The sequence below is a fragment of the Felis catus genome, chromosome A1 (genome assembly GCF_018350175.1).
Source record: "Felis catus isolate Fca126 chromosome A1, F.catus_Fca126_mat1.0, whole genome shotgun sequence".
Classification (NCBI taxonomy): Eukaryota; Metazoa; Chordata; class Mammalia; order Carnivora; family Felidae; genus Felis; species Felis catus.
Genome location: NC_058368.1, coordinates 190494601 through 190520350, shown reverse-complemented (window position 1 = coordinate 190520350; position 25750 = coordinate 190494601). Strand labels below are relative to the sequence as shown.

At 42.0% G+C, this 25750-nt stretch overlaps 1 protein-coding gene and 1 long non-coding RNA gene across 5 annotated transcripts in view; both read right to left on the bottom strand.

Moving 5' to 3' along the window:
* Positions 1 to 7151: 7151 nt before the first annotated feature.
* LOC123379753 lies at positions 7152 to 12654 on the bottom strand. Its single transcript, XR_006584633.1, has 3 exons — positions 10795 to 12654; positions 10265 to 10350; positions 7152 to 9864 (listed from the first exon to the last, which is right to left on the bottom strand). It is a non-coding gene; the product is annotated as an uncharacterized LOC123379753 (long non-coding RNA).
* An 11291-nt stretch (positions 12655 to 23945) lies between these two features.
* TIMD4 (T cell immunoglobulin and mucin domain containing 4) overlaps positions 23946 to 25750 on the bottom strand; it is a 62846-nt gene continuing 61041 nt past the window's right edge. For all 4 annotated transcript variants that reach the window (XM_045036381.1, XM_045036373.1, XM_045036362.1 and 1 more), the window contains one exon: positions 23946 to 25265. In XM_045036381.1, the coding sequence (XP_044892316.1) occupies positions 25181 to 25265 (85 nt within the window). In that variant the 3' untranslated portion in view covers positions 23946 to 25180. The remainder of the gene's footprint in view (positions 25266 to 25750) is intronic.

The following is a 25750-nucleotide window of genomic DNA, read 5'->3' as shown; positions in this document are numbered from 1 at the left end:
ATGTGCTCTACAAAGTCCTAGGCATTCTGTGAAAATACCTCAGGAGAAGTAGTGGGCAGTGGGGAGAAACAGCAGGCAGGGCTCCACACGAAACAGCTTCCCTTCCATGGGTGTCAAGTCACAGTTACCATTCATCAAGGCTTTCCGTATGCCAGGCACTGTGCTGAGCATTTCGTATGTGCTCTCTCCTAATATACAGAAGAGGAAACGGAAAGCACAGAGAGGTGAAGTAACTGGCGCAGAGTCACCCAGCTAGCAATTGGCTGCGGTGGGATTTGAACCCAGCTCATCGTCACTGTGTTATACGGAGGTCCTCTGTAAGACTTCCTGGGATGGAAGGGTTTTCTTCCCCCCCACAGAGGACCATCTATTTCCCAGGCAGCCTCCTTAAGACGGACAGCCTGAGGTTTATCAAAAATCTTGGATGGCAGCTCTGAAGATGCAAGAATCACAGCTGCTCTGTAGTTTACTCGGCCAGCTGTGAAAATGAGGAGGATGTTAAATATTGACCTCTTGGGGATCAGGCAGGCTTTGTGCCTTTTAAGGATTTAACGTCTGAAAAGCACCTCCTGCGGTGAAATCAGGCACCTTACAGCAACCCACCTCTTCCACAACATCAGGCTTTTCCTCTTTCTCACACCCAGAGCTGAGGAAGGAGCCGAAGCAGATCCCAGAGCTTTAACCAGACAGTTGCCTCGAAGATGAGCGTCGAGGGAAAGGAGGCAGGAAGGAAACGGACAGACAGGGGGCTAGGGGTGGAGATGTTGGAGAAAACTCCGTAAACACGGGAGATGGACAAATAGATGTTGTCTTTTATGTTAAAAAAGGAAACAGTTTGTCTTCTCAAGCGTGGGTGTGTTTTTATGAGACCTTTCAAAGATGGCCCGGCTTTTTCCAGCTTGCCTGTAAGAAGACTCAGTTAAGTTTTTTTCTTGATATCGATCTATTTCCTTAGCATAGGATTTTGGCAAGCAGCTTCGTGGACAATAAAATAAAAAACTATCCAAAAGTAGGGAACTGTGCCTTGTGATGATCTGGCTTTGTATTCTTTTTGGGGAAGTGGGCAGAAGGTAATAAATTGTTATGCTAAAGATAGAAGAGAGTTCTCCCTGGCCCAGGGAACATGTGCTAAAAAAGATGCCATCCTCACTCGCCCAGGATTTTCTCAGAAACCATTCCCACTGCAGGAAACAGTCTGAGAAAAATATAAGTTGCTTTTTAAAAATTTGCATTTAATTTTAAAGTGTTTAAAATTTTTAAATTAACTTAAAATGTTGATAACACAGAATGAATCTGAAATAAACATGGAAATATTAGCATCTGGGGGTAGGCACATGGCTCTTTTTCTGTGCCTTTGAAATATATCATACGCTTGAAAATAAACCCAAGTTGCTGAGAAAGGAGACCAGCTGGCAGGAGAATTAGAAGCTCAGGGCAGTCTGGTTTTTGTGATATAAACAGCTCATAATTTGAATCTGAAGTCGAGTGAGATTGAGGTAAGGAACAAAATCCTGAACAATCAGAAGACTGCGGATTAAATCATCCACAGACATTTATAGAACTCTACTGTATACCTGGGACTTTTCCAGGACTTGAGGACAAAATGTTGAACAGAATAGATATGGTCCCTAACTCTGAGCTTGCCGTCTAGTAGAAGACCAGACAAGAAGTAAGCAAATGAGTGAAGAATTACACACTGTGATAGGTGTTCTGAAAAAAAAGCAAGTAGTGTTGAGATAGACAGTGGTGAGGGGCTTTGCCCAATTTAGACAAGATGATTACAGATGGCCTCTATGAACAAGTTCTATCTAGCTAAGAACCAAAGAAAAAAGAACAAGACAAGAATAATCCATAGTGAAGTTCCTGGATATACACATGCCCTGAAGCAGGATTGTGTCATTTAAATCCCAGGGACAGAAGATGACCAAAATGGCTGGTGCACATCCTTGAGGAGGGAGAGGGGCAGATATAGTCAGGGGCCAGACCAGCATAGCTTTGGGCGCTTGGAAAACGTTGGCCTTTTATCCGAGACAAATATGACAGCCGCCGCACATCTTAGTTACAAAAGGAGTGATGGGTTCTGAATATACCTTGAAAAAGATGACTCTGGCTGCTCTTGTGAAGAATTGGCTTGGAGATTGGGAAGAGTGGAAGTAGAGAAGGGAGAACAGGGATTATCTAATTGCAGCCTGTAAGCTGATCCTGGTGCACTGCATTGCCTTTTTTGTAAATACCATTTTATTGCACTCATTTGTTTACATATAGCCTATGGCTGCTCTCACACTACAACAGCAGAGTTCAGTGGCTGAGACAGAGACTGTATGGCCCACAAACCCAAAAATATTTACTATCTGGCCCTTTACAGGAAAAATGTGCTGACCCCTGAGTTTGAAGGTTGTGGCACTCACCTCTGTACGAGGTAGCCAATGATGGTAGCCAATCAGCTTTAACCCAACAAGAATTACTGAACATCTCCTGTGTGCTCAGGAGAAACATAGGAAACATATAAATACTGTGTAAGACCAGGTGTCCTCTTTGATAACTGTCCACCCCATTAGATCTGTCCCCTAATTTACCCTTATATAATCCTACTCTTTCAATCCCTTCACCTTCCCTTCTGAACCTTCCAATTTGGCTCAAGTCCTGCACCCTCCATAAAGCTTTCCCCAGCTTATACCTTACTCTGTATTTTTGAACTCCAGCCGTATCTCCTATGTTACATACGCAGCCCTTGATTATACTGTGTATACTTAAGGCTTTGGATGACAACATTTTCCCCATGGTTATGAAAACATGAACTATCCCCAACTTGTCCCCTAACCTCTGAGGTACCACTCAAGCCTCTCAGCCAGTGAGAGAAGAACCCTAGTTGCAAGGGGACAGCAGTTGGTTCAGGGATAGAACATGACCCTAACATAAACTTTCCTCCAGGGACATCTGCTGGAACCAGTGAAAAAGGTCATCTCTTGTCTTTTTGCTGTGACGGTACTAAAAGATTCTAAGTCTAGGATTACGAACATCCCTACCAAATGTACACAGTTAGATACAAACAAATAGTCCACCTTTGGTAGGGGAGAGGCAGTGATGAGAGAAACCGACAAGGTGGGGAGTGATGATGGATTTCCCTGAGCCCTGCATCTCCTAACACCTTTCATTCTTACTCATTACAAGCCAATACATCCTTATTATTTAAGCTGATTGAGTTTCTGCCACTTACAACAGAAATCCTGACCATTACAATAGCTTTCATCAAGTCTGCCGAAAGAAGACCAAGTCAAGGCCGTTTGGTATCCCCTGGTCCCAGGGAAAAGCAAATTGCTAGTACACTAAATGCTGGCTGGTTGGTGGGCAGACAGTTTCTTTACACTTTGATCTTTGCTGTTAAAATCTCGCCTACAATCAGACTTTGCTAAGAAGGAAGGAGTAGGGAACGTCTAGTGAAAAACCAGGGTACTCAGCCTACCATTACCTCTGGGGCTGGTTTGGCCATGAACTTGCTGTGTGATCTCAGGTAAGTCCGATACCCTCAAGTTAAAATGAGGAAATTGGACTTTCTGCAAAACCACTCCTGTGCTGATTCCTGAGCTTTTATCTGCCCAATTCCTCCAGGAAAATGAGCATTTCTCTCCCATCATTTTGGGACCAAGGTGACTGTTTTCACATAGGATTATTTGATTTTGTTCCAGAGAATTTAATCTGAGCCACGCATAGAAGCAGGAGTCTGTATTCACATTGGACTTCTCATTCCACCCAGCTTGGGCAGCATCCGCACACAAGGCAGTGACAGGCTAAGGAAAATGGGAACACTTTGTGTTTTACTGTGGTTACCTCATGTATCTCATGAAATACCTCAAGTGCTTCTTGAAAAATGTAACAAAAAATATGAAAAGAAGATTTACAAATGTCCTAGAGGGCAGCATGATCTAGGAGGAATTCTTTTAAAATGTTTTTATTTGTTTTGTGTGTGTGAGAGAGAGAGAGAGAGCACGCGCGCACAAGCAGGGGAGGGGCAGAGAGAGAGAGGGAGACACAGAATCAGAACCAGGCTCCAGGCTCTGAGGTGTAAGCACAGAGTCCAACTTGGGGTTCACACTCGTGAACCATGAGATCATGACCTGAGCTGAAGTCAGATGCTTAACCAACTGAGCCACCCAGGTGCCCATAGGAGGAATTCTAAAACTGGCTGGAAATGTTATTTTCTTTTTTCCTATAAAGGCACCTTATTTAAAACAAAAGAAAAGAAAAAACAAATCAAGAAGATCTCTGGCAATGCTTTGTTTCTGCCCTTAGCTGCATTTTCTCATGAACTCTGTTAGTCATGGACTAGCCTGGTTATAATACAGGTCAAGATCATCACAGTGTTTCTCAGCTGGAGCGCCATTAACATTTTAAATGAGATTTTTCTTTGTGCTTCAAGGTCCCCTGCATTTCAAGACATTTACCATCCCAGAAAAATGCCAGAAGTCCGATCCCCTATCATTGTGATGCACAGTCCACAAAGACCCCTTTTCATTTCCAGGAACCCGAGGAGGCAGGTATTACCTCCTAGCAAGCTTTCATTTTACAAAGGAGTTAACTGAGCCCAGAGATGTGATGTGATTTCCCAAGATCACACATGTGAGAAAGGACTAAGGGATGAATTTAAAGCCACATATTTTGACATCCAATCCTAGTAATCTTTATCCTATCTTAACCCATCTCTGATAGTTGTGGGTTCTACTTCTACAGCTGATACTATTATAAAACTCACAACCAAGCTATTAATATCAATACCAACCATTACCTTCCAATTGTGCTTTGATTGCATTTGGTATACTCTTATACTATAGTTCAGCAAGTTTTTTCATATTCATGAGAGTCTTCGTTACCATAAGTAGCTCATAATACTTGCACTTGTTAGCAGATAAAAAAGTAGCCTATCAGAACCCAAAAGCAGCCTTCTAATTCTTGCCCATTGGTCCTCAAGGAGCAGAGAGAGGAACCGTGGGCATGCACCCAGAAGGCAGTGATCAAAAGATAGTCAGCAACTGAGGAAGCTACTCTATCCATAAAATCCTAGCATTTCTGACATTTGGAGCACTGTTTGGTCAATGCTTATGTTTTCTCATGAGTTGCTCCTACTGAGTGATTCCACAAGTGCCCTAGGATACTCAGAGAGGGGTGGGTCTAGGTTTCTAGCAGTAATAAGGTATTAGGGCTAAATACGCTCATCTCCTGTCCATTACAGCTCCCCAAATCCCATCCCATTACTAAGTTCTAGAGGAGGAGATAAATAGATAGGAAAAGAAAGATGTTACATTATTATGGTTACTGGTATTTGCATTGCAATGTCCTGCTACAATAGGGTCACTGACAACAAGGACGGAAAAGCCTGCCTGCATATCATCTGTCTCAGACGCCTCCTCACGCTCATGCACAGCAGATCCATCAATACTGCAGGAAGGTGAAAGAGGACAGAGCCTCAGGACTCTATGTTCTCGTGGTATTTTCAGTGCAATTCATGAGGCTCTTTTAATGCATTTGCCTCCTCAAGATGTGCTTCAGACAAGCCCACATGATCAATGATCGAGTGATGCCCAGTCACTTTTTCATAGTTTGGTAAACCAACAGGTCTGGAGTTGCATCTTAATAGCACCTCTCTCTTATAATCCAGGCTTTTTTTTCTGCCCAAGAAATTTGAAGACAGAAAATAGATTCAAAAGTTTAACACAAAAACAAAGCTACGGTCCTAGGTTTGTAAATTTTTTAGTCAAAAGTATTTAGAGCAGTAAATATAATGTCATCGGAATACCAATTTAAAGCTAACAACGATCAGGGGAAAATGATAATAAATGCACAAATCTCAAAGAAAGATGTGGTAGTGGCAAAGAGTTTTTCTTTTTGAGTCTTCAGCAATGTTATTAGAAACTCATTAGGAGTCAATTACCATTTAATTTCTCTACAACATCCAATTACGGTGTTGCTGTCCAAATGTTCCTGCATATCACATTGGCCATTTAAAATTAAAATTTTGGGGGTGCCTAGGTAACTCAGTCAGTTAAGTGTCTGACTTCTGCCCAGGTCATGATCTCACAGTTCATGAGTTTGAGCCCCACGTTGGGTTCTATGCTGACAGCTCAGAGCTTGGAGCTCCCTTCAGATTCTGTGTCTCCCTCTCTCTCTCTCTCTACCCCTCTCTTGCTCATGCTCACTCGCACTCTCTCTCTCAAAAATAAATAAATATTTTTTAAAAATTAAATACCTTTAAAAAAAACAACAACTTAATTTTGCCATTCCCCCTCCCCTGCCACCAAAAGAGGGTCAATTTTGAAATAGAAGTTCCAAAATCCCTTTTTTGACAACTATGGTCTGGGGAAACCAGAGAAGCTAGGTGAGTCCTATAAAAATGCTGGCAGCTAAGAACAAGGATGCCCTCTTAATCTCCCCTCCCTTTGTAAAGCTGAGAGCTATCCAAAGTGTTTATCCAAATCTATTCTTCAACAAATACCTGTTGCAAACAAGTAAAATGTATGCAGAAATACTGTCAGCAAGGCAAGTGGGGTGGGGGGTAGGGGGTGGGGCAAACACCGTATTTGTGACAGAAAAAAAAAAGACCCTAAAAAATGCAATTATCTGGCATGCCTTAAAGCTAGTCATAACTATTTTAAATTACTTTGTATGTAAATATCAGTTATCCCAATGGGAAAATACAAAACCCAAGAGGAAATGATGGAGTTATAAATCTGGTATTATATTTAGTAAAGTTATACAGTGCAGAAATGCCTAACTCCTTTTCCACACCCCCAACTCACCTTCAATTCTTTCCTGTGAAGCATATTTGCAAAGTAGATCTTTCTGAAAGTGGGGGTGGGTGGACGGGGAATAGCTTGGAAGCAAATCAAAATAACAGCATCAGACAAAAACCACTAAGACCGATCTTCAATTAATTATTTGCCCTCTGGGGATGAGGAGCTCTCAGGACAAGGTATTTGTAAATATTCTACTGGAAATATATATTGGAGAGAGAGAGAGAGAAATCACGCACAAGTGGGAAAGGGGCAGATAGAAAAAGAATCCCAAATAGGCTCCATGCTCAGCAGAAGAGCAGGACTCAGGACTCGAACTCATGAACAATGAGATCATGACTTGAGCTGAAATCAAGAGTCCAGATGCTTAACCGACTGAGCCACCCAGGTGCCCCATTTATTGGTATATATTTGGTTTGCTTAAACATAGCATTGTATCTCAGTCTTTGCTGTCATTTCATTCTTCTCCCAAGACCTCACCTTCATCCTCAAGAGGTCCCAACCAGGAAATATTCAGGGAGAAAGTTGTTGTCTTGCCATAAACTGCAGATGGTAAAGAAGCAATAGATCTTATTTTGAAAATCTTGACTACAATATAGACAGGAGAATTTTCAAAGTAGAAGTGAATAAACTTTGATTATTTTGGCTCCAATATTCTTTGGCCAATAAAGGAGAATCTCAAGTCCTCTGATCCTAAATAGTCAAAATCCTCAAGCAATAGAAAAAATACACACACACACACACACACACACACACACACACACACAAAGTGGGATGATTGTTTAAAAAATCTTAAGGGCAGAGACATTTTGGAAGAGAGGTCATCAGAAATGCTGCAGATGAAAACGACAAGAAGCTAACAGAGATTCTCTCCTTAACCAAACATCAGCCTTCTCAAAACAAGTTTTGATGAGGCTTCCTTGTTGGGCCTTGTTTTTGAATGCAAGAATCCCCTACTGTCAGAAGGGAATTGATAATCTGACCAAATTCCTCATCCCTCCCCATCCCCAGGATACCCCATCACTCTGGCCCACCTTCAGCAAGACTCCTGGGATGTTGGCTCCACTAGAAACTCCCCATTAGCAATTTCCCATCCACTGACCCCCAGCCTGCTCCTTGGTTCTAAATCCCTTCTTGTTCATGTTATATTTGGAATTGAGCCCAGTTCTGTATTGAGGTCTCTATTCCCCTATTGCAATACTTCCTGAGTAAATCTGTTTTTACCACTTTCACCGCTGTTCAGCTCCGGTTCACCTTGACAAAAATCACAGAAGCACAACAAATAATAAAAAGTGTCCATGGGAGGGCATTTCTGGGGGTGGATTGCATGTTTGTGAGCACCTCCTGTCTTTTGTGGGGTTTTGGTTTTGCAACAATTGACCTTTAGTGTTCAAGCATGAATGCAGTTGTGTCTTTTCTTTTTGTTTTAAAGTATTAGCTCAGAAATTCTCTCCTTCTAACTCTTCCACAAACGTGGGTGCTGGCTGTACACACTCAGGGATTCCTGTGCCTTGTAGGCACCAAGTCGTAAAAGTGACTCTTTTAATCAGAAAGGGAGCCAAACTGGGGGAAAAAAAGTTACCACCCTGAGTAACTGATCTAAAAAGAAACTTTCAAGGTGGTCAGGTCACTTTGAACTTAATTGGCTCAACTTTTTTTCTTTAGCCTATAGTCTTCAGTGACTAGTGAATTTCAGAATGTTACCCTAATTACACTTTCTCTTCTTCATCTTAGCAATTACTAAGAGTAGAAACAAACATTTGGAAATAGTTTTAACAAAATCCAGGAGAGTTATTTGTGATTTCAGGGTGGGTCAAGGAAAAAAAATTTTAATGATACAGGAAATGCGGTTACCCCAGAAAATGCCAACCCCCATGCTTTCTATTCTGTTTTCTTAGTGATGTGGAGCTTGTGTTTGAAATTGTCTTAAAGGGCAAAAAATAGTGACTTAAACTAGAAAGGCAGTGATGAGGATCTGGATTCCAGCCTCTATTTTGGCAAAACAGAGGGCACTCATGGGAAATGGCAGGAGCTACATGTGGAAAGGGAGGTGGGGGGCGAGGGGGAGGGGATGTACAGCCCACAGAACCCACTAAATGCCCAGCCAAGGAATGACAATGGAATCCTCTGGGCACAGTGACCTGAAGATTTTGAAGAACGGGAAGGTCTTGATTGGAGTTGATTTACAAAACTCCCTGGAAGCACTGGTCCTTGATGAACTGACAGCAGAAGAACACCATAGGCAGAGAAACCAGTTAGGAGGCTATTGTGACCATGCAGACAGAGCATAATGAGGGCCTAAACTGGACAAGGCAGTAGGGATGGGAGATGATGGATACCAGGAAGCCCTGGAAAGAGAAGCAAGACAACAACATGCTCGGTTTGGAACATGCTGGCTTCCATGAATGGCCTTTGGAACAGAGCTGTTTGGAACAGCGGGACACAAGGGCACAAATGGGCGGCAAGAACCAAAGAATCAGAACCAGCTAATATTCATTGAGTTCCTGCCAGGTGCCAGACCCCTTGACCTATATATGAGGTATTGAAATCGCAAATTCGTCTATACAGCTAAACATATCCAGCATACTGCAAAAACAAACCTAAAAGTACAAATGGAGCTTAGGAGCAGCTCTGCTCAGCCAGCTAGGACTGCAAATGGCTTCACATATGCCTCCCCAACTTGGTAAATTCTTTCTCCCGCGTACTCAGGTTCCTTAGCCACAGGGTCTGGCCAGTTTCTGGGTTAATCCAGTAGCCCATGGCGTCTCTCCTGAGGTTGGAGTATTGTTAGCTCGTAAATGCTGCCGCTGGAACAAGGCTCCGGCTCACCCTGACCCCAAGAGACATTTGTATTCTGCCGCTTCCTTTCCGCGCATCTCAGAGAACTTGAACAAGAGTAAATTGTTCCTCTGCCTTGGTAATAGCCTTCTTAAATTATCCCCCATTGTCATGGCCCCCAATCTGGGAGAAAAGTCCTCCTCTCAGGAAAAAGACTAAAGTAGACCTTAACATTCAGGCCTGTTTCACTCACTCTTCTGGCTTCAGGAAAGCAGGAAATTTCTTCCCTCTGTTCCACTCCCTACATAGTAAAACAGCAAGTTAACAATAGTGAAAAAACATCCTACGTGCCCGTCAATATGTGACTGGTCAATAAATTATGGATCCTTCATGCAGCTAAGCACCATTTGACACTTAAAAATTCAAAACTTGGGGCACCTAGGTGCGGCAGGGTGTAGCCTTTAATGCAATTTCTACTTCTTTGTCACCTATATATAGTGACACAGAGTCTGATTGGACACAGTCCAAGTTACAGGGTCATGTCAGAGCTAGGTATTGGTGTATAGGAGTTGATGGGGCCACCCTGCCTTCCTTTGTTCTGAGGAGGCCTCCACCACATTCCTTAGGGAGGGGCTCTCCCTCTACCACGCGGGTCCAACACTGTTTTTAAGTTACAAGCAATCAATCTCAGAATATATTACCCATAGGTTTGTCCCAGGAGTGGGTGAGTCAGGAGAAAACGAATTTACAATGAAAGGACTCTATTCGCCACTTGACTTCTTCTATCCTATGGAAATTGGTAAAAACAAGTTTTCTGTTAATGTCTTGTTACCAGGATACCATTTTTCCAATTACTCACAAAGAGCAGAGATGATTAACCCTGTGATTTTCTTCCAGCAGGACTGTTCAAAATTGCACTTCCTGCCATCCACGGAGGTTAAATAATGAATTATGAATGGCACAATGATAATGAAATTCTCAGAATGAACTTTTGTAAGCTTCAAACAGGTTTTCTTGGTAGGGTGGAAGGGGGCAGAGAGAGGAAAGGGAACTATTAATAGTGCGAAGTTCTGATGTACTCAATTTGATTTTATAAAGCAGTGAGAAAGTCCCCAGAGCCTCTTGAGAATTTACCCTAATTCCATTCAACAAACATCAAGCCACCGTTCTGGGAGATTTCAGAATCAAATGCTGTAGGAACCAATTGCAGTGGTGCCTGCTGCCGTATTACCTTTGGAAGAGCCTCTGGAATTTCCACCAAAACAGGATTCGTTACCAAACTCTGGCCTCAGCAGCTTTCCCTACACAGAATGGGAATCAGTCTGGAAACGCCTACCCTGCGCCATTTTCCCTTATATTGAGTTCACAGGAGATCTGTGAGGCCCTCAGGTGAGCCCACCAGGTGCAGATCATTGAGAGGCAAAAGGGGGTGCCTCCAGTCCTAGGAGTGTCTGAAGGCTGAGGCTGGGCTCTGCTTGCAGCCCCACCATGTCAGCAAGCCAAGGAAAAGCCATAGCAGCCCTTGAGAGCTTGTTAAAAAATGCTGAATCATGGGCCCTACCCCAGAGCTTCAGAATCTGCAATTTAACCAGATCCCCAGGTTATTCATATGCACAATTGAGTAGCACTAGTGTTAAGTAGGTAATGAGAAATACTGGCTGCATTGAATACAAAGCAGCAGAGGAAAAAAAAATCCCTCCCTTTTCAGCCTAGACTTGCAAACTATTCAAAACTTATTATTTTCTCAAATTTTGGCATGACACTGATGACCTTGGGAAGATACTCCTGCAGGGAAGCATGGCCTCCCTAGTTTACTCTGTGCCAAGGAGTAGAAGGTATAATAAGACTTCAGTGAAGGTTCTGTTCTAGGTTGAATTGCTAATTTTGTTTTGATCTCATGCAAGTTCACTGCCCTTTCTGCCTCTCCTTTTCACTACCTGGGACATGAAGACTTTAGAAGTAGACCATCTTCTCAGCCCCCTCCTGGGCAGTGACAGTCTATAGTTCTATCCATGACAAGAAGTGTCTGCTGTGAAGTCTTCAGATCACAGAAAGAAAGAAATGTCCTCCAATTTCTCCCCTTCATTGACCCCTAGATTAGACAAGGCCCTCTTGCCAGAGCCTGTTGTGATCTTTCAGGCTTTCTTGGTTGTGCTTAGCAGCTTATCAGTCTGCCAGAACTCAGATTTACCTTGAGGCCAGCCTGGTCTGCATTTCCAAGACTCTTTTCTAGGGGGTTCCTCTTAGTCACTCAAAGACACAGATATGTAGAAGTCTAAGCTTCTCTCAGGACAAGGATAACGTATATACAGGGAGAGAGAGAGAGAGAGACAGAGTTTATGAAGATGAATAGTTTAGCTTCTTTGGTATTTGCTATGTTGGGATAACTAAGATCAATTTAGCACAACCCACATAAGCACAGCTGATTACCCTTACACAGAAAAACCAGGGTAAAAGGTCTCCTTAAAGATCAAGCACCCCAAATTATATTTAAATATCCCCTTTACAACACAATGACAAACACATCTTTCAGTCTCTGTTTTAATATCCCTATTTTAAGGAAAACTAATGACCTCTAAGGCAGCCCATACCATTCCACCTGCTTTCTTCTAGAAGTTTCCCTCAGCTTATGCGTCATAGATCTGACATCTTGTCACTCTGCCTACTCAGACTATTTTTCCTCATAATGCTCCATAACCCCTCTTCTTCAGGGTAGCCTTCCAGCTACTGTTCTCTAATTAAGAATTCCCAGTTCCTCCCAAGACATTGCTCCAAATCTCTTTAGTAGGTTCATGTAGCTTTTCAAGAGCAGCAGCTGGACTTGAAATCTGTATTTTGGACGTGGAAGAGCAAGACTCATTGTGGCTGTGTTGCTGGTTCTCTTTTTCAAGAAGGAAGTGAAAAGGCACATGCCGTGACAGGATGATTTATTGAGATAGGGTTTATGTTTTGTTCTTCCTATTTGTCTCACCAAGCTACCCAGACCAGGTAGTGGGACCTTTGTGCTCCTGTACTTCTGGGGAGGTTTGTATTACAAAGTTCAGAACAGCAGTTGCTCTCAGAACACTCTTGGCTTTTGTTTTCCAGGATCTTTTTTTTTTTTTTAAGTTTATTTATTGTGAAAGAGACAGAGTGAGTGAGCCAGGGAGGGACCTAGAGAGAGGGAAACAGAGGATCTGAAGCGGGTTCCATGCTGACAGCAGACATGCAGGGCTCGAACTCATGAACTGCAAGATCATGATCTGAGCCCAAGTGGGATGCTTAACTGACTGAACCACTCAGGTGCCCCTGTTTTCAGGATCTTATACTCCTGGACAAACTCGGAGAACAGAGAGAGGGGAGTGCCCTTGAAGCAGGAAGGTTGAAGCAAAAGATAAAAAAGAGGGGATGCTCCAAGAATGAAAGGGGATGGAGATAAACCATAAAGTAGCGAAGTCCTTTGCCATGTGGTGCTGAAAAGATGTGGCATCCCATGCAGATAGTGATATTAAATTTTCAGTAGCCATGCGATATATTGCTTAGGATATGGTGTAAAAGCTTAAGCTCCAGGGTCAGAACATCTGGGTTAACACTCTGACTCTGTCTAACTCTGGGCGAGCTTGTGACCTGCCAACATTTCAATTTCTTTATCTATAAAATGGAGATGATAATAGCAGCTAGTTTGTAAGGTTTTGTGAAAATTAAATAATATAATCCATGTAATGCTCCTAGCAATGTGCATGGTGCATTCTAAGTCCTAATTAACTATAATACATTGACGAAGTTGAGGTGAAAACATTTGACAAAATTCAACACATCATAAAAACGTAAGTCATCATCATTAAGAACTTGGTGTTTCAGTTGGCTTGGAAAGAAATTTCCCCATTTCTTAAAATAAATTAAACATCTGGATCTAAACACATAGAATTATAACAACAAAAGGAGAGAAAACATTTACATCCACAGATGGGGAGTATTAGTTATTTGGGCCTAAAAATAACCCAACACTGTCATATAACTCAGATCCTGTTCCATAAATAATCCTGAGAAGATTAAGTGATGAAGCATTAAAGTACAGTGCTCAAAACTTCTTTTCTGCATATACATCTGAATACGAACATCTTTAAAATTAAATAGTTTTCCTTCATCTGCCAGGCAGATGATACAAAGGTCTAATCAATAATTCATCCTGGCAAAGAAACTCATTACTCAGCCAAGGTTATGACGAAAATCCTGTCAGGAAGTCTTGTTTTGGCTAAATAAGACAACTTAATTTAGTGCAAAGTGAATAATCCAACTCTAAATCATTCATTCTGGGATTCAACATTATGGATTTGTCCATTAAATATGCATCCCAGGCCTGGACATGTATTAACTTCTGTATTGCTTGGCCCTGAGGGATGGCCAACACAGTGTTTTTGGATTCTCTTTGAACTTACCAGGTCTCCTGGGCAGAACAAACTCCAAGTAAAGGAGACTTTTGGAGAAACCAAGAACTTCAAGTTGGAAGTCCTCAAAGCCAACTTTCCAGATATTCTGGTGTCCCCTCCAAAACTACTCCAAAGGCTGGTCATCCTCTTCTGCATAAACACTACTGTTAATGAGGAGTTTACTACCTATTTGAGTTAAAACTCTTAACATTTCAAGAGCAGAAAGCCCAAATCAAGCTAGCTTAAGCAAAATGGCAATTTATTTCCTCTCATCACACAGCATGAACAGTCTTTTAAGTTCATGCTAAACTTTTAGCTTTTACTTTTAGCTTTATACTTTTAGTCTTGGCATGATCAGGACTCAACCAATATCACCAGGGTTTGTTTTTTATTCCCCTATCTGGGTTCCACTCTCTCTTGAATAGTCTCCCTTTGTGGTGGCACAACAGTGGCCACCTATTCTCTCGTAGCAGGAAAAGATCAACATCCTGCATAACGGAAACAAAAGTCTTAGAATCGGGTCTTTTTGGCTCCAGTTGGCATCACTTGGGCCTTGTGCACATCCCTGACCGACTCGTTATTGTGGGGAGTAGGGCGATGTAGTGCTCTGATTCTCCAGGCTCAGTTTACATGCCATGGTTGGATAGGGGATGAGTCAGGTGCAAGGGAACTACAAATAATTAAAGGGCAGAAGAGAAGTATCAAAGAAACCAGTCCAAAATGAAAGGCAGAACAAATGAATGCTAGGTAACCAAAATCCTACTCACCGCAATATTCTAAATTATTCTGGCAAAGCGTTCCTTTGCTTAGAAACTGATTTTTAGAATTTAAAATTCCCAGTCCTAAATTTGCCTTCTGGAGTAACATAGAACAAGACTACTTCCTCTTTCCAGTGGCAGTTCCTCAACCATTTGTTCACGGACATCAAATCTCCCTTGGTCTGTTCTCCTCCAGGTTAAATGTACATACCAGGAAGTATACTTTTGGGATTGGAAACAATTCAATGCAGGCTATTAAGTAGACACTAATCTTATTGACACTTACAAGACACTAACTGTATCATGGAACTAAATATTTTTTTGTTGTATCCATCTTTGTTTCAAAGAAAATGGTTTTATTAATAATTTGATAATGATTAGCATTGGCAAGGCTATTGGGAAAATAGACATTTTCAAGAACAATTGGTACTGACCAAGTTGATTAGGTAATTTAGACTAACCATTGAAGACACAGAAGCCTCAACAAAATATTTTTCAGTGTTCTTTAATATGTCAAAAAGCCAACAAAATAATGACAAATCACTAGGATTCAACCCAAAGAAAATGCTAAATCAGAAAGGTAAGTCTAGAACTCAAAGTTGCCTTTGTTTTGAAAGTGTTTTCTAATCTGGAAGGAATATCTGCAAAGTTGAATGGTGGTTTTGGCTACCTCATGAAGTTAGATGAAAAGTGTCAAGGTTTAGGGGCATCTGGGTGGCTCAGTCAGTTAAGTAACTGACTCTTGATTTCGGCTCAGGTCATGACCTCCCAGTTTCATGAGTTCAAGCCCCACATCAGGCTTTGTGCTGCTAGCACAAAGCCTGCTTGTGATCCTCTCCTTCCCTCTCTCTATGCCCCTCCCCCATTTACACTCTCTCTGTGTCTCTCAAAATAAATAAATAAACTTAAAAAAATCTTTTTTAAAGTGTCAAAGTTTGGAACTCACAAAGTTAGGGACTTTGATGAACCACTACTTAGCATTAGCTAGGTCAAAAAGGGCTGTCCCCTCAGGTTAAAGGTGAACCAGTAGTAACTCTGGTCTCTCATGAACTTGCAACCTGGCTTCAAGTCATCTAAGTAAACCATGGAACAGTGAGCAGTAAACTAGAGTTTTGGTGGTCCGAGACTGATGACACACAAAAGCACCTGGCAGAAGCAAATGCAAGTTCTTTCTGGAGTAAATCACATTATGCTGGGACTCAAATTATTCCTGCAAATAATTTTCAAATGCAATAACCTGTATACAATCAAGGTAGCCAGGAACACAAGAAATTAAGACACCATGAGCAAGAACATGCAGAGACAAAGGACAACAGAAACACAGCCCAAAAGACCCAAAAGAGTGGAATTTTCAGACAAGCATGCTTCGTATTTTCAAAGAAATAAAGTTAAGCTTGAGTTTCAGGTCCATTCAATGGAGAAAAGGAGCATCTCTTCAATAAATGGTGCCAGCAAAACTGGATTTTCACATTCAAAAAGAATAAAGTTGGACTCCCTACCTCACATCATAAACAAGTCAAAATGAACCAATGACTTGGGGTGCCTGGGTGGCTCAGTCGGTTAAGCATCCGACACTTGATTTCAGTTCAGGTAATGGTATCGTGGTTCCTGAGATTGAGCCCCACATCAAGATCTGTGCTGACAGTGTGGAGCCTGCTTGGGATGCTCTCTCTCCCTCTCTCTTTGCCCTTCCTTCACCCTGCTCATGCTCTCTCTCTCTCTTTCCCTCTGTCTCAAAATAAATAAATAAACATGAAAAAAATGAATCAATGACCTATAAGACTAAACCAAAACACTCTTAGAAAAAAACATAGAGGTGGGGCACCTGGGTGGCTCAGTCGGTTAAGCGTCTGACTTCAGCTCAGGTCATGATCTCACTGTGTTTGTGAGTTGGAGCCCTGCGTCGGGCTCTGTGCTAACAGCTCAGAGCCTGGAGCCTCCTTCAGATTCTGTGTCTCCTCCTCTCTCTGCCCCTCCCATGTTCATGCTCTGTCTCTCTCTGTCTCTCAATAATAAAAAAATAAACGTTAAAAAAATAGAAGAAGAAAACATAGAGGTATATTTTCACGACTTTGTATTTAGAAATAGATTCTTAGATAGGACACTAAGGTAATAAGCAACAAAAGGAAAAATACATTAAAATTAAAAACTTTTGTGCAAAGGACATTATCAAGAAATCAAAAGACAACCTATAGAATGGGAGATATTTTCCTATCATATACCTGATAAGAAATCGATATCCAGAATATATAAAGAACTCCCACAACTCACAACAAAAAGACAAACAACCCAATTTAAAAATGAGCAAAGGGCTTGAATAGACATATGTTCACAGAATATATACAAATGACCAAATAAGCACATGAAAAGATGTTCTACGCTATTAGTCATTAGTGAAGTATAAATCAAAACCAGGAGATTCCACTTCATACCTACTAGGATGGCTATAAGGTTTTTTTAAACAGGTGAATAACAAGTGTTGGTGAGGATACAGAAAAATTGTAACCCTCATACACTGCTAGTGGGAATTTTAAAAGGTAGCCACTGTGGAAAACAGCGTGGTGGCCCTTCAAAAAACTAAATATGTAGCATTACCATATGACCCAGTAATTCCACTCTTGGGCATATATGCCACAAAATTCAAAAGCAGAGACTTGAACAAATACTTGTATGCCAATGTTTGCTGCAGCATTATTCACAACAACCAAAACATGGAAACAACCCAGTTGTCCATCAACGGATAAATGGATAAACAAAATGTGGTATATGCATACAATGGGGATGTTATTCATCCTTAAAAAAGTAATGGGGTTCTGATACATGCTACGACGCAGACAAACCTTGGAAACATTATGCCATGTGAAATAAGCCATACATAAATGGACAAATAGGATTTAATTCCACTTACATGAAATATCTAGAAGAGGCAAATTCATAGAGACAGAAAGTAGAATGGTAGTTACCAGGGGCTGAGGGAAGGGCGAATAGAGAGTTATTGCTTAATAATTATGGAGTTTTTGTTTGGGATGATGAAAAAATTTTGGAAATAGATCATGGTGATGGTTACACAACATTGTAAATGTAATTAATACCACTGAGTTGTACACTGAGAGTGGTTAAAATGGTGAATTTCATGTTTTTTCTTATATATCCATAGTTTTAAAAATTATCTATTTATCTATCTAATATAGCCACAATTCAGAAAGGAGAAGAAATCCAGATAGAAACCAGAGCATTTTTTTTTCAGAGCATACTTCTTATATTCTTCATCATTTCGCAGGGGTGGAAAACCCCCACGTGAACCAAGATATATGAGATGGATTTAAAATTGAAATAAAAAATAGCCCAGCATATATTTTAAGGGCAATAAAAATTCAGTACATGGTCCACTCTCCACATTCCCAGTGTTTTAAAATAATAATTCAAATTCAAAATGGTGCCCTTGCCATCTTCCTAGATTCTTCATCACATTGGAAGTCCAAAGGGGTGTCTGGTACCAAAGGCATGAATGAAAGGCAAGGGAGGATGGCGAATGATAACCGTAACTGGCTCACAGAAGCTGTAGGAGTGAGTGATGGCATCACTTGGGAACAATTTAGCATGTAATGCAGGATTCAGCCAGAGCCAGACCTCTGGCAGGTGGGGGAAGCTGAGGCTAAGAACCAGAGGGTAAGAATGCCCTGGGGTTGACCACGGTGAACCAAGAAAGAACAAAATCAGAGCAAAACTGGAGCTGAGACCAGGGTCCAAAGACAAAGGTAAAGCAGGATCAGAATCGAGGAAAGTGGCAGGACAGAGTGATTAACAATCAGGCTAGCTGCCATGAGAACTGTTTGAATGTGAGCCTCTGAACCACACTCTCAGAGGGTCCACTGCTCCCTGCTTCAGAACTGCTTCAGAACTCTACCACAGTCATAAAAAATCAGGTAGTAGCGTCCAATTGCAAGTCACTGAATCTGCATCTCTGGGGGTTGAACCCAGGTATATGCATTTTAACATGTTCTCAGATGTGTCTTAGGGTGTCTAAAGTATGAGAACCCCAGATCAGGGGACATATGTGCAGCTTCTGCGATAGACCAGAAGCCCACAGGTTTGACATGCCTGTTCTCCAAGTACGCTGTAGGTACCTTCCTGGGAGACTCTGCAGGTCCTGCCAGCAACTCTCAACTAACATAGACAGGTAACTCTAAACTTGCCGGGGCTGCAGAGTGCACTAACAACAGTGCCTGCTAGTCTTAGAGCACCTACGCTGTGCCAAGCACTGTGCCAACTGCTTTACTGGCATTGCTACATTGAATGCTTACTTATGAGGGTCCTGTTACTATTCCATGTTTATAAATGATAAAGCTGAGACTAAGAGAAGCCAAAGCAACTTGTCCTGGGCCACCCAGGTGGGCAAGAACAGCTTCAGGTTCTAGGCCAGTTTGACCCAGAGAGCTGGGTTCTTTCCATACACCAACATGTTACAAAATTTTCAACAATAGTTTAAATTAAAAAAAAAAAAAAAAAAAAGCAGGGGGCTGGTCGTGGAGGTTGTAGCATTAATTGATGGTGAGACTTTGGTTAATTAAAAAACTTTTCTCAGCACAACATACCAAAGGCATGGTAGTAAAGTAAGAAAGATTCTGCTGTCTTTTCTAATCATCTTGATCCCCGAGCCAGAAGGTTTTGTCAGGTAATGTAATCTCGTTCTGGCCTTTTTTTTTCATCTAAGTGAAGAAGGGTCTGAGATTAAGTTTGGGAGGAGATTGAAAACCAAAGCTCAGAGGAACAGATTAAAATGATTCCAGGCATCCTGAAGCAGGAGGAAAAAATGATAGGACTTTGTTGATGGAGCTGCTGAAGGAAGATAAGACGCATCTCAGAGGGACCAGGGAAGAGAAGGAAAGAAGCTGAGGAGGGAACAGAGATAAACAAGGTAGAGAGAGGAGATAAGAGGCATCATGAGGACTGAGGGCCAGGCAGAGAAGAGGAAGGCAGGACCAGAGGCTCTGCAGGAGAGTAGGACCCAGGCCCTTTGCTTTCTCTTTTATCCAGGTATGTTTTTAAAGGGGAAGGGAGCCAGATTCATAGAATATTTTAAGTGCCAGATTCTGATTAGTCAATCTTTGAGCCTGAACAGATAGCCCCATTGAAAGTAAAGCTAAACCTGAGTCCCTTCAAGAATGGGAGACTCTTTGAGCTTCATGCCCTCCACACTGTTCCAACCATTTCCAGGTTGGTCTAGTCAGACAAACTTAGAGAGGGAAGACATTGAACCTCACTAAGGTGATCAGGGGAAACCCTAAGACCCCCAGTCCAACCCCATCCACCTTACACAGGATTACCATCATGAAGAGATCACTAAGGCACTTTATATACCTGGAAGGGCCAGAGCACAGGGGTTGAGTACATGAGCTCTGAAGCTGCTTCAGAGTTTGAATCCAAGCTCAACTGCAGATTAGCTACTTTATGAATCTGAACTTTCATATCCTCACCTGTCCAACAGGGTAAAACTGGCAACCCCCCTCATAGAGAGATTAAATAATGCATGTAAAGTGCTTAGGGTAGTGCCTGACATACAGAAAGTGCTCAAATAATATTAGTGATGACTGCCAGCCCTGTTATTAGGTTCAAGCACAAAGCTAGGTGCTACTTATCCATTGGATTGAGGAGGAATCAGGACATTTGATTCCCACTATTGTGGGAACGCAGGCAGTGACTTTGTCTCTCTGTTCTTGCATTTTTCTCCCCTATCAAATGGAGATATCCTCCTCTTCTGAAACAGAGTACCATAGGTTTGGAGATGCTTAGAAACAAAAATGGGAAACGGCACAGAAATACACAAGAGGTTATTTCCCTTACTGCACCATTGCTCTTATACCAAACTACCTACTCTCTGCCATGTTTATGAAGCTTCACTGCAGCTAAGAATTTTTGCTATAATTTTCTTTCACCTACTAGGGCTGAAATGTTTCTGCCTCATTCCTCTATTGACTTCCGATACTCACATGAAAGGCACAGTTCCCCAGCTTCAAGAAGGTGTGTCTGCAGAATTTCTAAACTTTTATCCTTTTTAAACTCTTCAATCTTTTTGCCTCTCGGATACATTAAAGACGATCCAAATATCTGGAATCATGAAATGCGTAACACAGATGAAATGGTTCTGAAGACTGTAAGCTATCTGGGAAGAGGGACTAGGTCTGTCCAATTCATTACTATACCCCAGCACCCAAAATGGCTCTTTGGCACATAGGAGACACATTAGAGCAATGACAGCCATCTTGCAACCATGAAGAATGAGCCAAAAGAAGTCACAGAGACTCTACTATCTCAACATAAATCTGGATTTTAGGTATGTGAAATAATTCAAAGTCTTTAAGTCACTACTTTTAAGTATTCTCTTACTTGCAGCTGAATACATTCTTACTAAGATAATGAGTAACTGTGCCCTGAGGAGGGTCTCCCATTATTTTTAGGTACAAGAGGGCAGATAGTTCCCTTTTTACCAAGTTCCTTACTCTGCAACAAAGGTTTCCATTTAACCAATCTCCCATGTTTCTTTTATAATCTTAGCATCATCTCCTCATTATCCCCCTGATGTCTCTGAAAGATTAATAGCACCACCTTGACCCCTAGACATTCTTTCTCCGTTTATCTTTTCTGTTTTCTCATTATCACTTTCCACAGACCAAATATTATATCTTGATTTTTAATTACTTTAATGGGCCTCATCCATAGTAATTGGGACATTTAGGTCATTATCTTGTCTCCTCAGATCTTCTTGGACAATTTTATTGATCATTTCTTTGAGCAAAATCATGTGGGGGAACTAGACCCACATAAACTTGTAACTTAGGCCAAAAGCTGTCCTGATTAATTAGCAACATTACCTTCTGGCGCAAAGCTGCCCTGTCTTTAGAATCGTGGCTCATAGTCATTGCTGAGTATTAGCTTTATCCGAGGTGGCATAAAAACTCTTGATAGCCAGGTCTCTCCCCCCTCCCCATGCCCATTAAAATCAGGATTTCAGAGGGGAGTTGAACATCAGTAGTTTTTAATACTGAAATCCCCATATGATTTCAATGTGCTGTCGACTTTGAAAATCAATGCTTTAGGCCAGTACTTCTCAACCTGATGTTCGTATGAATAACATGGAGACCTTGTTAAAATGCAGATTCTGATTCTCTGGCTCGAGGTGGGGGAATGACATTCCGCATTTCTAACAAGCTCCCATGTGATGACAACAGCATGGTCTGAGCCCCACATTCTGAATAACAAAGGTCTAGAATCTAGAGTTAGTAGTCCATTTTAAGAGGGGATCTAAACAAATTAAACTCCACTTGAGTCCCACTGTGGTGAAAACATCATCGCTGCAAGAAAGCCAAGAGTAGGTGATTGAAAGAACTCCAAGGGTGGTTGTTTTCAGCTCTAGTTTAGTTATGGACTCAGGTGGACCAATCATCCCAGTTTGTCCAGGACTGAGGGGGTTTCCAGCATGCAGGACAAGGACAAGTCGCCCTAGTTATGGTAGTGTTCTTCAAAGAGCAACAGAACAGCCAAGTTTTACACTTCTACATTCTGATTCCTCTTTCTGGGAGTGTCAGTCACCCTAGGGTCAAGGGTTTGCTGGGAAAGATGGGTCAAGGGAAAGAAATGCATGAACCAAGAATGTAATGTTACTTCAGAAGGGTAAATAATCAGGCAGATCCAGGTGGACCTAGAAAACTCCAACGACAGGTTTGTGACATGGCCACAGAGGTAAGTCCAGGCGAGATGGTTGAGGTCTGTGCTCTAGCACTGGTTTACTGGTTTACTGTGTAGCCTGGGGTAACTAAGGACCCCTGTCAGGGCCTCGGTTTCATCAGCTAAAACATGGGAGTTGAATTGTTGGATACGTGGGTGTCTTTCCTGCACCCACCCTCCACTCCACGTGCAGCACCCCATAAAGCATACAACTGCAGAACAGCACCTTTCCAGCTCAGTTGGAAAGTAAACCCACCTTCCATTTTGTGAGCAGCCACCTCCAGCACATTCCAAGACCCTCATAAAAACATCAGCATTAATCATACTCCATCTAGTACATTTCTCTTCGCTGTCCTTTGATGTTCAGAGAGCCGAGAACTCACAGAGCTTTTTTTTTTTTTTAAACGACTATAACATGTTTACAAATCCAATGAAATTCTATTTTGAGACCCAGGCTTTTGATTACAAGTGGCTTCCTCCTTCTGATCCTGCCTCCACCCAGGGAACTCACTTCTCAACTTTTTGTTTTCTTTAGAGAGACAAAGAGTCTCCCCAGCCACCCATTGCTGGATTCCTGTTAACCTTTCATTAAGCCTGCTGACAGCTTGGCTCCAACTCTTCATGAGTTAGTTCAACACATTCCCATTTAAATGTGTCCCACCTGGCTTCATTAAGGTTCCTGCCAGGTTCTCCACTTGCAGCTTCCTCTGCAAATGCAAATAAGATTCTGAGTAAATAATATGGGGATCAGGGAAGATTGAGCTATAAAGGATTGGGGATTGGAGAACCATCAAAACACCCAGGTCGCCATGGATTTGAGCAAACTAAAATCCATCTGGGACCAACACAGGCCAATATCGCAATTCTATATGCACAAAGTGTTAAATTAAGGCCCTCGCTGTGAAGCACAGGGTAGTGGTTAAGAGTGTAGAGTCCTTCCAGCCTGGTTCAAAGCCCTGCTCTGTCATAGGGATGTTGGTCCATGTGACCTTGGACAAGTTTCTTCACCTCTCCCTGCTTCTGTTTTCTCAGCTCCAAAAGCAGGAGTAATTTACCTGTTTCACTGGGCTGCTGTGAGAACCCAATGAGAAATTGCCTTGAAACACTTGGTAGAGTACCTAGACCATAGCAAATGCTTTTTAAGGACTGGAGGTTATCTCATTTAGCCTAGAAAGACCAAGGTCCAGGTTGCAGAATTAGGTTGTTCTAAATCCTCAAGGTTTGATTGTGGACCCACTATATAAACATCAGCTGTAAGAACGATGTCTCCATCAAAGCCCTTCCTTGTGCAAATGGAAAATCAACACTGATTCCATTCTGTTGCATTTCCCATATGTGTTTTGTCTCATTTAGATTTTTAAGCTCTGTAAGGGAAGTGATTCTCTCTCCTGGGCCCAGATACTAGGAAGTTATTTGTAGGTGGCTACCAATTCATCCTGATTGCACAGAGAGGGAGAGAGAGGAAAAACTAGACCAACGATCTCTTCTGATTAGGAAGTCTCAGCATAAGAATTGTATATTTATTAAGTCATCATTTGGCAAAACCCTACCCTACCCCCTGGACTTTGGAGTCTCAGACCAGTTGCCTTCTTCTAGCCGATGGCCATGTGTTGCTTGGCCAGGTCATTATTCTAAGTTGGAGTGTTAATGCCTTCAAGTGGACACAGACACATTCCACTTTGTAACGGCCCAGCACTTCCCCTTGCCTCACTCATCTATGTCGGCTGCCTAGCCTCTGAAGTCCCGGCCACCCAGCCACCCAGCCTCAGGCAGAGCCCACATGCTTTCTCTATGCCAAAAGTAGAAGTCAGGAGACAGGAATCTACGATCTGTATTTAGAAAAGGATATCTCTGCCACAGCATGGAGAACCAATCAAGAAGGGAAGGGGCATAGATTGGGAGGCGGCTTGGAAGCTACTGTACGAGTCCAGGGAAATTCCAGCTTAAATGAGGTCTCTGACAACCACCTCCACCTGGACCTTTGCCTCCTGTTGCAGGAAACTCCTGACTCTGTGTGACCACACACCCACCACTGCAGAGCACTCCTTAAGGGAGAATCTTCTCTTTAAAAAAAAACAAAACAAAACAGGGGGTGAGCCGAAATTATGGTGTGGTTCCACATTACTTCCTGAATTATTGATGAGACCCAGGGCTGCTCATACCATACCTGGAGTGGGGCACTGAACTCCGTAAACTGGGCATAAAGAGAGAGATACAAATGCATACAAGGCAAAGGCAACTAGAGTAGAGAAGGGACCAGAAATCATGTCCCAGGAGCAAGGTACTTTGGAGAGACATGAAGCTCTCCTTCCAATATCTGGAGCGCTGCCAGAGAGGAGAGAGATTATACATGTTCTGGGTAAACACAGTAAATTCAACTAGGACCGCCAGGCAGGTGCTTTCTGGAGACAGCTTTGTTTTAAATATTTCTGTCTCAGAACTGCCCTGAGATTGAATGATCTCCTTTAGGTGTGGTAGTGAGCTCACCATCACTGAAATTATTCAAGCGTAGTCTGGAAGATCCCTTAGCCTGATGCTACAGAGATTAAAGCACCTGGCAGGGAAGGTTCGGTCTCTAAAATACCTTGCACTTGTGAAATTAATGCAAGACTGAATGGATGACACCAGTGGAATAGATGGGGCTTTAAAAACAAAACATTCTAGGACTTATTTTGACAACTCCCACATGATGCCCCCATCCTCAATCCTAAGAAAAGGTGGCCCGTTAGAGTGTGAAAAGACCATCTTCAACTTCCCCTCCATGCTGCATATCTTCAGAGGTGTTTTTACACTCTCCAACATTGTCAAGCCTGTAAAGAGAAAAGAGAGGCTGAAAATGGGAAACACCAGGACCAGGAATAAACGGATGCTGCTAAATCACAAGGCCACTAACCATGGCTGTTAGAGTTAAAAGAGCTCAAACTCCATCCGGTCCAAGCCTCTCCATTCACATATGGGAAAACTGAGGCTGCAGGAGATAAAGGGCTTTTGCAAATCTATTCTAATAAGGGAATTAAAAGTTTCTATATTGGCAAAATATAAAATTGTGATCTAAATGTGTTTATGACCTTGGAAAGTCACCTTGCTAAGCCCCAGTTTCCCCACTTGTTAATATTTATTTGCTAATTGATATTTTGGCATTGACATAATTGTTAATGAAAGCACAGTCTTCATCAGGTGACACCAAATCTTTTCATTTCTTTCCCAAAAAGCTATAAAACAGGACAGATATTCAAAATCTCTTTCCAGAGACTCTTCAGACTATTAAAAAAAAAGAAACTGTTACAATGATCTA